Consider the following 16,684-nt stretch of genomic DNA (forward strand, 5'->3'; position numbering starts at 1 on the left):
TATTTAAGAGACCTATGTCAGCCTCGAAGGGAGGGGAAAATGCACTAATGTTTCCCAACAGTTTCAAATTTCTAGGTTCTACCGTATCACAAGATCTAAAATGGACAGTGTTAAGGATATTGGTGTTGTGTTACCAACCAGCAGAGTGTATGCAAAAGGAAACTGCTGAGAGCGATGAATAAGAATTATGTAAACTCTTTTATCAAAAGCTTACTTTATAGTAGAAAAACAGTCTCATAGTCTCTAAACAAATTCCAAGTCTTTGCCAGTAAATCAGTCCAGTAGTTACAGATACCTTCTTACTCAACAAACAGTAGTTGATCAGAATAACAAACTCACTCTGGTTCACAAACCACAATGGTAGCAGATTCCATCAAACGATGATTAGCAGATATCAACTCCTCTCAATGGTAGCTTATCATAGCAGCTTCATCATCAAACTGAATAGTTACAATACCTTGCTTAAATACTCTCACAACCAGTGAATACCTAATTACAGCATGACCCAGCATTAAAGTCACATAATACATTTACAGATTAAGGTTACAGTACACTTATATTGCCTGGACAACTAGTTAGGCTCAAACCATATCCTAACAGACAGCTAACATCAAAAACGTCATCAAAAAAGCACAACAAAGAATGTTCTTTCTGCGCCAACTCAGAAAGCTCAAACTGCCCAAGGAGCTGCTGATCCAGTTCTACAGAGGAATTATTGAGTCTGTCATCTGTACCTCCATAACTGTCTCGTTTGGTTCTGCAACCCAACAAGACAGACACAGACTTCAGAGGTTAATTAGAACTGCAGAAAAAACAATTACTACCAACCTGCCTTCCATTGAGGACCTGTATACTGCACAAGTCAAAAAGACAGCTGTGAAAATATTTACAGACCCCTCACATCCTCAACATAAATTCTTTCAACTCTTACCCTCAAAACAATGCTATAGAGCACTGCACACCAGAACAACTAGACACAGCAGTTTTTCCCCCCGAATGCCATCACTCTGCTAAACAAATAATTCCCTCAACACTGTCAAACTATTTACTAAGTCTGCACTACTATTAATCTTCTCATCGTTCCTACCACCCATCTCCTTCCACTTATGATTGTATGACTGTAACTTTGTTGCTTGTATCCTTACAATTTATATTGATATTGTTTCCTGATTGCTTATATGTACTCTATGACTATCATTAAGTGTTGTACCTTATGATTCTTGAAGAACGTATCTTTTCTTTTATGTACACTGAGGGCATATGCACCAAGACAAATTCCTTTATCTATTTTTTATCATTTATCTTAGCGGTCAAAACAGGCTCATAGATGCTTACTTATGTAACATGCAGCACAAAATCATTTAATTAATGTTAAAAAACATTGCTCCCAATACACTTACTAGAGATTTCTCTTCTTAACTTTCTTTAATTGAAAAAAAGTTTCCTTTTTTTTAAAAAAAAATCAGCAATCCAAAAAATGCAAGGTCCTCTTATCTCATGACCATTAAGTTTACTCAAGATGATGAATTTTGTCAATTACAATTGTCTGCAATTACTGCGAGTTCAATTCTCACCAGGCTCAAGGTTGACTCAGCCTTCCATCTTCCGAGGTAGGTAAAATGAGGACCCGGTTTGTGGGGACAATAAGCTGACTTTGTATAAAATAGAACACCGCTTAGGGGGGGCCAAAAGCCCTACTAAGCAGGTATATACAAAAATATAAAGGCTATTGCTTAAAAGCATTGTAAACCGCCCTGAATCTCCGGAGAAGGGCGGCATATAAATCAAACTAATAATAAATAAATAATAAATAAAAGTACTTGAAAATTCAAGTATACAGTCTTGATAGATACCTGTATTCACATGCTTGTTGGCACTCTCAAAAAAATTCTATAAAATTAATGAAGCAGAATTGACCTTTATTGAAGCTTGTTCCTCAATGTCCTTATTTTGGTAATAAATAGTAATCACTTTGTACCTATTTGTCTGGAACAGTCATTACATTGATTGGCTTGTAATTTCCTGGATCTCTCCCAGGTCCGTTTTAAAAATTAGAAATCATGTTGGTAATTCTCTGGTATTGAGTCTGTTTTGAGGTACAAGTTAGTTAGGTAAGAGATTAGCAAGTTTATTATATCTCTTAATGTATATTCCTCATGGTCTTTATCATTATTGCTTTCCTTACACTTTTTTTCTTCCATGCTTTGTGTCATGTTTTATTTTTCTCATGAGAAAAGGCTTTTTATTTCATTTTATTTTTCGTTTACTGGATACCTACAAAATACCCATGCTGGCTTCCTTCTGGACTTAGTTGACTTTTTCTGCCATTAGAATACAGAGCTGAGCCTGAATTTCTGAGATTTTATATAATCTTTAGGTATTACAAAAAGATTTGGCTCTCTTGTCTCCTTTAAAGCTTTTTGTTACTAGTCGTCTCATTTCTGAGATTATTTTCTTTTATAGTGAAATATGATTGTGTTGGATCCTGCTAGCAATTTCCCAGTAACATGTATGTTAAGTGGAACAGTAGTATTGCAACTATTGTTTTCTGTCAGTTACAAACATTTACATTTCATACCACTTCACAAGCACCATTGAAGATTAAATCTAATATTGTTTCTTCTGTCAGTTCCAAGGACAATTGTTTTAAAACACAGTGACTGAATTATACAGTATGTCCAAAATATTTAAGCATTAGCTTCTTTTTAGTGCTTTCCATGAATAGTGTTATTTCATTTAATACTGAATGATTAGTTCTTTCAGTCCATGACATTCTCAACAATTGTTTTCAACACTATTATTCAACAATAGTTATTCTTCTCTCTTCAGCCTTTCTGGTTATTCTAGTATCCATTCACAGCCATATGCTACAATTGGGCAAAGTGTGGCCTTCATAATATATATACTTTTATAGTCAATTTGATGTCTCTGATCTTGAATAATTTGTCTAGATCTGCTATATCTTTCAAGTGGAAGACATTTCTTTTTTTTTCTTTTTGGCTACCATAGCAAAATATAAAAAGGTGACAAAAGTCCTAGAAAGTTTGAACCTCAGAATAAACTCAAAATCCCAGGAGGGTTCCTAGCATACTGAAGGGATGTGGATTGGCATATCTTTCTTTGTTAATTGTTTTAATATTTATTCAATATAATCCTTTTTATCATTTCAATTTGATCTGAGACTATTGCGTTTGAATCCTAAAGAACCTATTGGCTCCCGACTGGTGACTGGAGCACATTATGTTCTCCTACTTGAACTTTTTGTCCTTCTAAATAAACTACTGTTCAGTGTATTGGTATTATATATTTCTCTTCTTTGCAACTCAGTTCCTAACTGAGCAAATTTTACTTTGTTATCTTTTGCTTTCTACTTTTCTTCAGCTATTTTTGTGTAGGCAGCTATTTCACCTTCTGCTGATGAATTTTAGGATATTTTTGTTGGTTACATCTCTAATGGTGTTAATATATTTCAGTTTAGAGTTTTTTAAACACTTTAACAAACTATCTATGGATATAAAAGTGAAAACTACCCACGCATTAATCACGAAATCTCCAGAACCGTAAAGCCTACAAACTTGAAATTTGCCACGTATGTTCCTCTTGGCTTCTAGGTGCTCACTAAGAAAGGATTTTTCAAAATGACCATCAGAACATTAGTATTTCCTATATTATTATTAAAATGCTTTGATGCTAAGGAGTTCTACTCCCCCTCCCCACCTCCAAAGAACTCTATTCCAAATGCAAAACACAAGCAGAGGAGTTTCACTTTCAGTTTTACTTTCACAGCAGCAAGCAGCTTTACTACAGAACAATTGAGCTAAGCCACGCCCAGCCTCCTTCCTGTCTCCTTGCTCACACAGCAAATACTGTTTGAGTTTCCAAACACCCCTCAACTTTCTCACATACTGACAGGATACTAGCCAGATGAATACCAATGGATGCTGCAGGCTGGGACATTCTACTCCCCCTCCCCTCTGTTCCAACTGCCAGTTGCATTATATTAACACACACTGATGCTACAGAGTTACACATTCTACATTAAATTTCAGGCTGCAAGTGTCAATTTATCAAGCCAGAGCACATAGTTTCGTAGTGAAGCATGGACATCCAGCTAGTCCATATAATATATTCCTTACTTCTGTTGCATAACCATACTGAATATTGATGAGGTCATTTCTTGTTATGTCTGATTTTTTTATTTTATTTTGTAAATTTAGTTAAAAATTCAAAAATAGTAGTTAAAAATCTGCATTCAGCATCTGGTTTTATTTTTGGTAACTGAATTGTGCTTTTCCATCTTTATTGCAGAATACATATTGAATTTGATTTCATTGTTGCCTATCTTTTGATCACAATGTTTATAGCTGTCTTTTATGTTATTGGAAGAAGATATTTCCTATTTACATTTAATTTTCTTTTCAGAATTCTATTAACCTTTCCCCTGCTTCATTTCATACACTAAGAATTTTCCCTATTATTCCAAATGCTATTTCTAACTTTAAGATTCCTGTCTTCTATAAATTAGTATGATATCTGTTTTGATGCATTGACAATGTCATAAAGTTGCTAGTCAAGCTTCAGAATCTTGGAAGCTGGGTTCATGTACTTTGTCCCTTATTTATCAGTGCCTGTGTTACAGCTGAATCTCCCTTTTGTCTTTGATTTTGTTTCTTACTGAATTTTAGTTTAATGGGAAAAAGCTAATCACTTATTTGACACCACAAAATGTCCATCTTTTGGAATAGTATTCTTCCAATGATATAGCTCATAGTTTCATTGGAATCACAGGTTACAAGGTAACAATACATGAAAGGCAAACCATAATGCCCTTAACTATAAATCATTATTTTTAAACCACAATAAGTAGGTTCACAATAGGCCAAAATCAGACAAACTATGTAATGGCTTAGTTCATTGAAATCAGTTGGCGGTTTTTTGTCTTTTCAATTACTGCTTTTGGTGTAGGAATAATTTATTAAATGTATTTAGCACCTGACTCTAGTGCATGGGTGTCAAACTCAATCCCATCACATGATGTATCATGACAGATCTTAATGTTTTTTGCTTTTGCGAAGCCAGGGTGGGGATGGCCTGCATGTGATGCATCCAGCCTACAGGCCGCCAGTTTGACAGACCTGCTAGGGTATATAGTACCTGACCCTGGGTGGTTTACAAATTGTTAAAAACATTTTAAAACAAGAAAACAGTACAAAGGAAACAAAGATGCCAGAGATAACAAATCCAGATGGGAAAAAAGAAGAAAGGGGGGCTTCAATCGTATTTGTCAAAAGGCTGGATGAAGAGTTGGGTGGTCCTCAGGGCCTTTTAAAACACCAGAATGGAGGCTGTTTTAATATTGGAGGGCGGGGGACAACATTCCAGACACTGCTGCAGAAAAGATGTACTACTGGGGTACTAATAGATAGCATTGTTTAATTAAAGGTATCGGAGCATCCCAATCCTGATAGACTGAATTGGCTGGGCAGATACTATAGCAGACTACAGTGGTCCCTCTAGCAACCAGCTCCTGTATCACATAGATCAGAGGTCTTCAAACTTGGCAGTTTTAAGACTTGTGGACTTCAACTTCCAGAATTCTCCAGCCACCTATGCTTTGACATAGGTCTGACATACCTCTGACATAGGTATATGTAGTAACCAACAACTTGAATCTTTTTGCCTCTGGGCACATCAACAGCTGGATCTTCTTTCAGCTTTAAGACAGAATAAACTTCAATGCTACTTGTATTTGCCCTTTGCTCTGTTGGAATAAAAAAATGATCAAACTATCCCAGGTAAATTATATAACAAACATTACTTGAGTGCTGTTGTGAAAAACAAATTCTGGGAGTCAGTTTACAAAATGGTCAAAGTACAGGCAATGTGGAACTGGAAGAAAGGAAAATAATTTCCAAATAATTTAACCCTATTATTTAGTTACTCTTCATGGGGTTCTGTCCTAAATTAGACATTCAAATCCAGTTTAAGGGTTTTACATCTGGTTGAACTATGTGCAATGCTTCCTGTGAGAACTATCTCTAAAATCAATTTGAACCTTTAGTTGATCTCAATAGATGGAACATATAACAGAATCCACAGATCACTGCAAATACTTCAGGTGACTGAAAAGTTTAGCTGACACTTATCCACAGGTCTACAAGTGCAGCATTACTTACACTCTGAGTAGGAGACCTCATCATAAAAGTCATTTTCTAATCTTTCATTCTTTCTTTCAAATCATTTACAACCACTTAAGATAACTATGAAGAAACTTTGATTTTGGGTATTACTGATTAGATAGATTTGTTGATATAGAAATGGCTAGTTAATACAATTATGTAATAAGTTGAGGTTTGATATTCATGCCCTATTCTACTGTACCAAAGGGACTCGGAAGTCAATCCTTTTTTTTTCTTTCCCCCCCTTTGCTTTCCCTCACATTTCCTTCCCCTTTTCCCTTCCCTATTTTCCCCACTGTTTACTTTTGTATTTTCTTTGTGTGTTACAGTATAAACTAATAAAAAACTATTTTAAAAAGGTACCTATGAAGAAAATGGGTGAAGAACCACCTCCGGCCAACTGGTAGGCACAATGGCCTGGTACCACTGAGATATTGTGTTTATTAGGGATTCACGGACACATCTACTTTGACAAGGAGTGCCTACACATTTGCATGTAGGCATTACACCACTTATGGTTGAAGTATAAAGTCAAGTAAGTTTATAAACAACCCTGTGAGATACAGTAGGCTTAAGTAAGAGGGCAAACAGTCCAAATTTAACCAATGAGCTTTCATGTTTGAGGGTGAACTTGAACTTGGTTTGCCTAGATACTATTCCAGCAATGCCTGGCTAGGTGGCTCAGTGGCTAAGATGCTGAGCTTGTTGATCAGAAAGGTTGGCAGTTCAGCGGTTCGAATCCCTAGTATAGGTCTCCTGCATGAGCAGGGGGTTGGACTAGATCAGAGGTCACCAACCTTTCAGACCTCAGGGACCACTAAATTCATAATTTAAAGTCCTGTGCACCACTAATACGATCTGCTTAATGACCGGCTGGGTGGGCATGGCTAGGTGGTCATGCGACTGGGTGGGTGTGGCCAACTCGATGTCACTTGCGTTGAGGGGCGCCTCACCAGCCTCTACTTGCCCCTCTCCTCCCAGCCACTACTTGCCTGACCGCCCAGGCTCCTTAAGGCCCAACAGGAAGCAGTTGTTGGAGCTAAGCAACCACCACGAGAAAGAGTTGGCAAAACAGCTGGCTCAGTTCAAATTGAATCTGACAGAGAAGAAGGTTCAGCAGAAACACCTCACTGAGGACTACAAGCATAGGCTTTCCAAGCAGAGGGAAGACCTGCAGGAGTGTAAGATGCCGGCACCGGTGCCTGGAGGCTCAGCGGGCTGAGATGGTCAGCCAGTTCCAGGCCATGATGCAGTTCCCCTGGAACAAGGCCCTCTGGCTCCTTGCCACCAGTGGCGCTTCCCTCCAGTCTTCGCCGAAGTCCCGCACCAGACCCCAAGTTGGAATTTCTTCCCCCCTCTGACCCACACAAGAAGACCCAGAAGGGGGAGACTCTCTGCAGCAACACAAATGCTCATTGCACGTATCTGGCCCAAGGGTCGTAGTTCGAGGACCCCTGATTTAGTGCCATATAAAAAATGCAAATAATTTTTCTGTGGACCACCAAAATTTTCTCACGGACCACCAGTTGGTGACCGCTGGACTAGATGACCTCCAAGATTCCTTCCAACTCTGCAACTGTTACAAATATATATCGGCTGATGGCCCCCAGGAGGGGAGCGTTCTCTGTGGGAGCCCCGACCCTCTGGAATGATTTGCCCACCGAGCTCAGGACAGCCCCTGACTCCTTTCCTTTCCTTCTTTCGTGAGTTGAAGACATGGCTCTTTCGTCAACTTAACTGATCCGTTATGGGTGTACATTGTTATAAATTTTAAATTGTTTTAATTGGGTTGTTGATTTTAATTTTATTGTGATTTGTATTGGATATTGTTTTTGTAAGCCACCCTGAGTCCCTCCGGAGAATGGCGGCATATAAATCGCAAGAAAGAAAGAAAGAAAGAAAGAAAGAAAGAAAGAAAGAAAGAAAGAAAGAAAGAAAGAAAGAAAGAAAGAGAGGGAGAAAGAAAGAAAGAAAGAAAGAAAGAAAGAAAGAAAGAGGGAGGGAGGGAGGGAGGGAGGGAGGAAGGAAGGAAGGAAGGAAGGAAAGAAAGAAAGAAAGAAAGAAAGAAAGAAAGAAAGGAAGAAAGAAGGAGGGAGGGAGGGAGGGAGGGAGGGAGGAAGGAAGGAAGGAAGGAAAGAAAGAAAGAAAGAAAGAAAGAAAGAAAGAAAGAAAGAAAGAAAGAAAGAGGGAGGGAGGAAAGAAAGAAAGAAAGAAAGAAAGAAAGAAAGAAAGAAAGAAAGAAAGAAAGAAAAAGAGCTCCATCGCGTTGGCTCCCCTAGTCCCAGGACTCCCATTCCTGCTCATTGCAAAACGCTAGAAGTTACTTAAATCCTTTGTAGGGACCTGCTGTGAAGAAAGACATCCTTCAAAAGAGTCATTTCAAAACGGCAAAGAGAACCGTGCTTAGTCCCCAATAGGGCTTCCGGGCTTCCCACCGCTGCCTTCCCAGTAACCACCCCAACACCAGCTGCCTCTGTTGCAAACCCCGTTCTCGCGCGCCCCTTAAGACAGGCGGCGGAGGAGGAGGGGGAAGACGTCGGAGTCCGTCCTACAACCCCCCCCCTCCCCGTTACGTGTTGACGTCACATTTCTTCGGGGAAGAAGAGGATAAATCGGCTTAAGCCTGTCCAGACCCCGGAAGTCGAGGTTTGGCAGGCTGGAGGAGACCGTGCGAAGCGTGAGTCGGTGCTAACATTTGGCTCCGCTGGAGCGGAGGAAGGAAACGGTCGTCGGTTGCGCCGGGGCTGCGTTCTACGGAGAGGCTGGGCTGATTGAAGCCAGGAAAGTCTTGCCGCTCCCTGGGCTTTCTGCCGGGAGAGTCCCAGCTTTTGCGGCTGGAATGGTGCTGGCGCCGGCGCTCGGTGCTTGCGTTCTTCGGAGGGAGCAGCCCGAGCGGAGGAGCCGCGATGGAAATGCTGCTGCTGCAACCCTTGGGGTGAGTCTCCCGTTTGATCTCTTCTTGATGTGTCGGATTCAAAGCCCATCGTCCTCCCCCCCCTCCAGGCTGGCTGAAAGTGATGGGACTTGGAGTCCGGAGCACCCCCGATTGAAGAGGACTGCTAGATAAGTGAAGGTGGACCGTGCGCCCTCCTAATATCGTCAGGTTTCTGGAGAGAATTGCCCCTTTGCAAAAATAATAATAATAATAATAATAATTACCTTCGAACAGGCCTTGGTCCTATTACCTGACTGGAACATCTCGTTTGTTATTGGAACCTACGTGCCAATAATCCAACCGTATTCTGAACATGTACAGAGGGCATTTCTTTTTTTTATGGTAGCTATGGTAAAAACAGCAGCTCATTTCTGGGGGATGGCTAATTTGGTCACTCTGCCTGGAAGGGCTGTTTCCAGCCCCGTTATCTTTAGGGTTTGTCTGTGGTTAGCTTGAAGTTAGAAAACTACAGAACAAACAGCCAGGGAGGGATCCTCCTTTCGCATCTCATATACTGTATTCCAAAACAGGGCCTTGAAATTCCAAGCAGCTTCTGAATGAGTTGTGGCTTAGTTGAAGATTTGGATTGCTTTAACCAAAGTAGTCAGCATATTTTAAGTAAGAGCAGCTTTTAGGTAGGCTGTCTTTTACTTTGGTTATCCTTGTCCTAGCTAAGCAATCTTAAGTATTTGAGGGTCAACTGAGACTCTAACAAAAGAGCCTCCGGAGATTAATGCAGATTAATCCTCATTCGATACTTTCCTTTGCAATGGAGAAAAAATACTTTTTCATTCTAGTCACAATTCGAATAACAAATAATGACAGTTGAATACTATAGCTGCGTGCTCAAAATTGATGGCTGAAACGAATTTACTCTGTCATTTGGAATATCTGTCATTCTTGGTTTTGTCCAATAATAATGATTACAGTGGATGAATAAGCCAAAAGCACCTGATGTGTTTGTATTCTTTTAAATAGAAGAATTGAAGGTGAATATTTCTGCATTGGGGGTTTTCAATTTTAAAAAGTTCTAGGAAAAGTGGAGATTCATGACTAAAGAACTCTACCTGCACATGTGATGTTACTTTTAACTTAGTTTTTTAAAAGTAAGCTTTTTCTTGGGGTCTGGGCCAACAGGTATTGGATGAGGATGGCAAGGAAAAGAGCTTTCCCATGATGGCACCTTAACTTTGGGATTCTTTCCAATGCTTATTAAGATTTAAGAGCCTGACCTAATTTGCCTTATGTGTCCAGATGTTAAATGATTCAGTGAACCTGAAGCTGTTTTTAAATATTTTATTGTTGCAAATGCTGCTTATTTTATGATGTGTCATTTTAGAGGCAATGTATTAATGTTATTGTAGACTACAATACTTAAAAAAACAAATTTGGAACATATAGCTCTTTCACTACGATCTTCCGAATTTGTCCTCCAGTTGCATGTACCTGTTCTACTGGGCAGCTAGCTATATAATTTTTTTTACATAAATTGAGCCACATTTTATTAATTTTTTTGCTACGTGGAGTTCTTTCCAAAACTAATTTTTTTCCCTCTGATTCTAATCACATTTTCTATTGGCTTCAGGTCTGACATGAATTTTGTAAAAGTTTAGGAAAACCTTCCCTGATATGGTTTTCCTCAAATAGATTAGATTGTAACTCCAATTAACTATTGAGCATGTGACCAGTGACTCTAGAATAATAGGCACTTTAGTGGCATTAAGCTTGAAAAAATTAGGGATTGTTCTGGTCATTTCAGTGACATGGAGAGAAAGGAATTGCAGAAGCTTCTTTCTCACTTGAAGGGAATGTAGAATTAAGTTGGCATTAATGAGTTATCTGAACTGTTAAATTACAGTACACTTTTTAAAACTCTATCCAAGTTTGGTCCCCAGGAAAACCTAAAGTGTTAGGAAAATTACATTTGAAATTAAATGTTAAACTGGGATAAAACAGTCTCAATGTTTGTTTTTTGAGTAGTGTCTTCTGTGAAAGGTAGTGATATATGATAATATCAATCTTTTATGTTTAGGATAATCAACATGTTGTTTGGAGAATTATGAAAGAATAGTATTTCTGTATTAGAACCTTGGGCAGTCAATTGCAGTATCTCAGCACAATCAAGCTGGAGGTGCAGCAAAGGACAATCCCATAACTAATTGTATAAAGCTCTTGCACATTTCTCATGTCCACCAGTTACATGTGTAGTTGCTGTCTTCTAGTATTAGTTCTAGTCTGATTTTAAGGAATTTGCTCATTCTGAACATAGGGATCAGCAGGATAAAATGCTGGCTATTTTAAAAACAAACATCTGGAAATGTTAAATTGTTTATCAGGCCAGAATAGTGAGTATATAGGGAAGTGGTTGCCAATTATGCTTTAGTTTCATTTTTAAAAAATCATGGAATTGTTTTAAGAAGAGATTTCAGGCCAATATATGGGAAAACTACATGTTTTAATAAGATACAAAGTTATTCTAAATCTTCACCAAGCCCATGACTTTCAGGCATGCTGAATTAAAATTTCCAGTATTTCCCATCATGCCGATGGCCAATGATCATGTGGACTGACTATTCTGAAAGATACAGTTGAATACATAGAATATATCAAGTTGGGAAAAGTTGTTCTTTCCTTATTAATAGTTTCAGTTACAGAAACCATTTGATAAAGAAGATATTTTAATAATCAGCTTTGCAATGACAAATGATGCTTCACCTTTTTACTGTATGCTGTTAGCACTAACTTCAGTTTAGTGTGTTTCAATATGTCTTTAATTGTAGTTACTTCAGCCTCTTAGCAATAATTTAATCATTGTGGATGTTTAAATTTAGGGCTTTTCCTAGTTTGAATTTCACTTGGGAGTTGAGTTGTTCATTCCAAAGCTTAAAGGCATAGTCAAGTCAAAGCTAAAAGCACATTTCACTTGGCAGAGTTGCAGAACTGTAAGTGAATGTAGATATTACAAACTTTTGTATCATTTCAGTCAAGGACTCTAAAGCAGCTTATAAGGCTATATAACAATATTGTGGAACAATAAAAGCATAAATAAACTATCAGTTTAGCATTAGTAATTAAGTTGGTTGCAAACTCTCATGGTTAACAAATCTTTTTTCTTTTTCAGATGTACCAAATTATGCCAGCAGAAACCTCTGGATTTGAAAGATGATAATACTGAAAAACACTGTCCTGTTACAGTGAATCCTTGGCACATGAAGAAAGCCTTTAAAGTTTTGAATGAATTAAGAAGGTATTGTTCTTGAAAAGCAGGCAGTGTCTTCAGTAGTTTTCCAGATTTTGCTCTTATTGGAATACAACATTGAATATGAAATTGCATTATTTAAATAAAATGCTGGGTTGGCCATTTCATTTTATATAATTGTTATTTTTTTTTCCTCCAGAGCTGTTCAATAAGAGTTTGAAGGGGAAACTTTGAGCTGCAGAAATTCCAGCTCTTTATTAATGATAAATCTATTTTCACATGTTGGTATATGATGTGGATTAAGGTTATCATATCATTCCCCCACTCCTGAAAAATTATCTTTCTTATGAAAGTATCCTGGGAGGATAAGATATGTGGATAGGCAATGATGGGGCTTAAAACCTAACCCATAAGGATGGGATTTTCTCCTTTTAAGGTGGTGTCTCCTTTTTAGGGACAAAGTGGTAAAATACTACTGGACCACTATTGAGTCATTACTCCACTAACTGTGCTCCTGTCCACTGCTTTGTAGGTGCTGCTATTTTGGGTTAGGTCCCCTACTTTTTCTTCACTGTCCTGTTCTTTCATAACTTGAACAATATAGGCATTGTGTCTCTCATATCTCCTGTGCCCCCACTCTTTCACTTGTTTTGGCATATGACTAAAGAAACTAGTCATTTTTGTTGTTATGCCAAATGTTTCTTCCTAATGATTGATAAGCTGGTAGCTTTAATATGTTGAGATCTGGCCACCAGATTTTCCTGTATTGCTGAAAAGGGAAAGCTAAGTATGAGCAATATAGCATAAAGTACACACCCACACGATATCTATCATAATCACAAAAAGTTTTTCAGAAAGCAAATTGTTTGAAAATTGTTGTCCAGTGTTTGTTCTAAAAATGTATTGGGCATTCTGGTCTAGATTTTTGGAAATTCAACCCAGCCTATTCAGAGGGACCTAGAGCATTCTTGGATGAAGATCTTGGCGTGCTTGATTCTTGTCTAGTTAAATGTACATGGGATTTATGCTATTCTTCCAACATGGTTCTCTGAAAAATTAGAATAATGGCTCCAATTAACATTGCAACTTCTGCATGAAAGCCACGGTGAGCCAGACATGAGTTTTGGAGCAGGGTGGTGTTGCAATGGAGATTAGAGTGGGATGCAGAATCCTGGCTGTTGAAATTTTCTCTGGATCTTTGAAATAGCCCATGTGATTCCATACAGCTGCTCCTTGCAAGTAAACCACAGAAATCATTATACTTAAGTTATGTACTTGGTGGAATGAAGAGGAAAGCGACTTTTTTCTTTTTTTCCACATTTTTTATATTTTTGTAATTTATATAACCTTTATTCTTTTTATTGTAGTCTTTAATAACTTTTTTGAAAACATAATACCAAGAACTTCTATTCATCAAAGTTAATAGATGTGGACTTGTACAAAATCCTGAAGAGGTTTACTCCCACAAAACTATTTAGAATACAGTGATGAGATCCTCTGTTCTGGAGCTGTCTTATTTGTTCATTATACTGAATGCAATATCCATTTATGCTTTACAATTAGAAACCAAACTAAATTTTAGCTACTTGCTGTTTACACTTCATTTTTTATCATTATTCAGTCATAATAAGATTTAATCATATCAATAACCCTAATTCCTTGAGTTACTTCCTAATGAACATGATTAGAAAAATGATGTTAAGCAAAATGATTTCACAACCTAACATTTTGTTGCAAATTGAAGATGAAAATTGGCTTTCTTAATGGGCCTGGCACTGCATTGTTTCAAGAGTAAGTGTATATTATCAAGTAATATAGACTTGATATAAACTTTTACAAGTAAAAGTTTTCTATGAAATCGTACTGTAAAATTCATTTTTGGAGACTGTAAGTGTAAGGTCCTGCCTCTCCTCCCCGTTCAAGGAAGTACGAACTCTTGAAATAGCAGAATTTCAAAAGGAAGCTTTTATTGAAAGGAAGTGATTGCAAGACAAAAGCAAAGCAGGCACTAAGCTCCCCTTAGGCAATTCCATTAGGATGAAGGCGTTAGAAACCCCTCCCCTCGGTCCAGTGTTGAATGAGCCAATCCAAAGGTGCGAAGATATTGTGAAAATGGTCGTCCTGGGAAGGAGATAGGGAACTATTCCCAGGCACTTCTTTCAGGACACTTCAGAACTCAGACTAAATAGATGGCCCTCCCCCCCCCTTACACATTCCCCAGAGGTAAATCAAAGCACAGGGCAGATAGGTGTCAGAGTAGGGGTTATAAACTAAGGGATTACAGGATATGTAGGAAACAGAAAGAGTGTAACAAGTGAATAAATGATCCAGGCCCCCCTCCCCACAGAAATGGCAGTATCAGGATAGTCATATGATAGTCTATTTCTTTACCACTTGAAAACTTCTGCTATTACAGGTAGCCCTCGACTTACGACTACAATTGGGGCCAGAATATGCACAATAGTTAACTAACCAGGCTATGATTATCTTTCCTGTGATCTAAGGTTATTTTTGTTCTGTTTTTCTTAATAGTCAAAACCTATTATGTGATGTGACAATAGTAGCTGAAGACATGGAAATTGCAGCTCATCGAGTTGTATTAGCAGCTTGCAGTCCATATTTTCTTGCAATGTTTACAGGTACCTGTTTTTCTTATTTCTTGCAGCTGAACTATCAGTCAATTTTGAAAGGCATAAGCATAGTGGCTATCTCCTCAGGATGCTATTGTGCTGTATGTAAATATGCACAGTGTATGTAAAACACTTTAATAAGTAAACTTTGTTCTTGAAGCTGATTCGTAGAAATAAATGCTGCACTTTGGAAGGTACATTCTTGCTAGTACTGTTATCCTTGGTGTTACCATTAGTTGGTAAACTGTATTCTGTAAACTACTGAACTAAAAAGCTGTAGTATACACACACACACACACACACACACACACACACACAAGCTGATAACCCGGCATTGCCTAGGTATTTCTTTATCCCATTCCTGAAATTGCTTGAGGCATTCCAAAGTTATGCTGGAACACACACACACACACACACACACACACCCCTACACACACACACCTAAGGGTGCTAGGGGTATCTTACCCTCACAGTATTTGTTTCCAGATAGTAAGTCATCTGTGTGCCATGTTTGGTCGGCATTCCAGAGTTATGCTGGAACATACATACACACACACACACACACACACACACACACACACACACACCAGGGAGCCATTGAGAGAGGCATTTCTTCCCCCTACTCACATGCCCATCATCCCTGCCCTCTCCCTTCCCCCTTCCAGGCACTCCTCTTTCCTGCCCTGTCTACGATCCTGGCACTTTGCCCAAATCCACCAGAGGGCACCTTCTGCCAAGAGAACGGAACATCAGGCACTTCTCCATTGGTCCACTGGAAGGCAAAGGTCACGGCTGGCTTTCCAGAGGAAGCTGCAAAAGAACTGACATCACAAACAATTGCTGCTGTAGGATGCTGCACTTGCTCTCCTTAATGGCCAGGCATTCCAGAGTTATGCTGGAACATACACACACACACTCACACATACCAGGGAGTCATCGAGAGGAGCCTTTCTTCTCCCTACATCCATGCCCATCATCCCTGCCCTCTCCCTTCCCCCTCCCATGTGCTCCTCTTTTCCGCCCTGTGTACGATCCTGGCGCTTTGCCCCAAATCCACCAGGGGGCGCCTTCTTCCAAGAGAATGGAACATCAGGCGCTTCCCTGGGTGAACGTCATGGCTGGCTTTCCAGAGGAAGCTGCAAAGGAACTGACACACAAACAATTGCCGCTGTAGGACACCGCACTCACTCTCCTTAATGTCCCAGGCATTCCATAGATGCTGGAACACACACACACACACACCAGGGGTATCTTAGACACACACACACACCCCAGTATTTGTTTCCAGAGGGTAAGTCATCTATGTACCACGTTTGCTTGAAATTGCTCGAGGCATTCCAGAGTTATGCTGGAACATACATATATGCATGCATCATACATGCATACATGCATACATACATAGAGCCCTTTTTATATATATATAGAAGATTATACACACACACACACACACACACACACACTGTGTTTCTTCAAAAGTAAAACCTGGTCTTATTTTCTTTTGACCCTTCGCCCTTTCCCCCACCCCCCCCACTTCGCCTCCTCACCTCATGTTGTCCTCACTGCAAATGATGTGAGAAAGGGCCAAATTTGGGGGGTAGGGCTTAATTTTAACTCATGCTCACAAAACAGTGCTGGGCCTTCTTTTTGGGGTGGGTCATGTTTTAGGAGAAACACGGTGTGTGTGTATGTGTGTGTGTGTTTGTGTATGTACCTCTTAGTTAACAAATATAATATTCTTCAT

At 39.0% G+C, this 16,684-nt stretch overlaps 1 protein-coding gene across 1 annotated transcript in view; it reads left to right on the forward strand.

Moving 5' to 3' along the window:
* The first annotated feature begins 8,267 nt into the window (after window positions 1–8,267).
* KLHL2 (kelch like family member 2) overlaps window positions 8,268–16,684 on the forward strand; it is a 38,261-nt gene continuing 29,844 nt past the window's right edge. Inside the window, exons 1-3 of the mRNA XM_034411421.3 lie at window positions 8,268–9,114; window positions 12,236–12,361; window positions 14,846–14,952. Of these exons, the coding sequence (XP_034267312.2) occupies window positions 9,086–9,114; window positions 12,236–12,361; window positions 14,846–14,952 (262 nt within the window). The 5' untranslated portion in view covers window positions 8,268–9,085. The remainder of the gene's footprint in view (window positions 9,115–12,235; window positions 12,362–14,845; window positions 14,953–16,684) is intronic.

The sequence above is a fragment of the Pantherophis guttatus genome, chromosome 8 (assembly GCF_059756535.1).
Source record: "Pantherophis guttatus breed Tessera chromosome 8, ASM5975653v1, whole genome shotgun sequence".
Taxonomy (NCBI): domain Eukaryota; kingdom Metazoa; phylum Chordata; class Lepidosauria; order Squamata; family Colubridae; genus Pantherophis; species Pantherophis guttatus.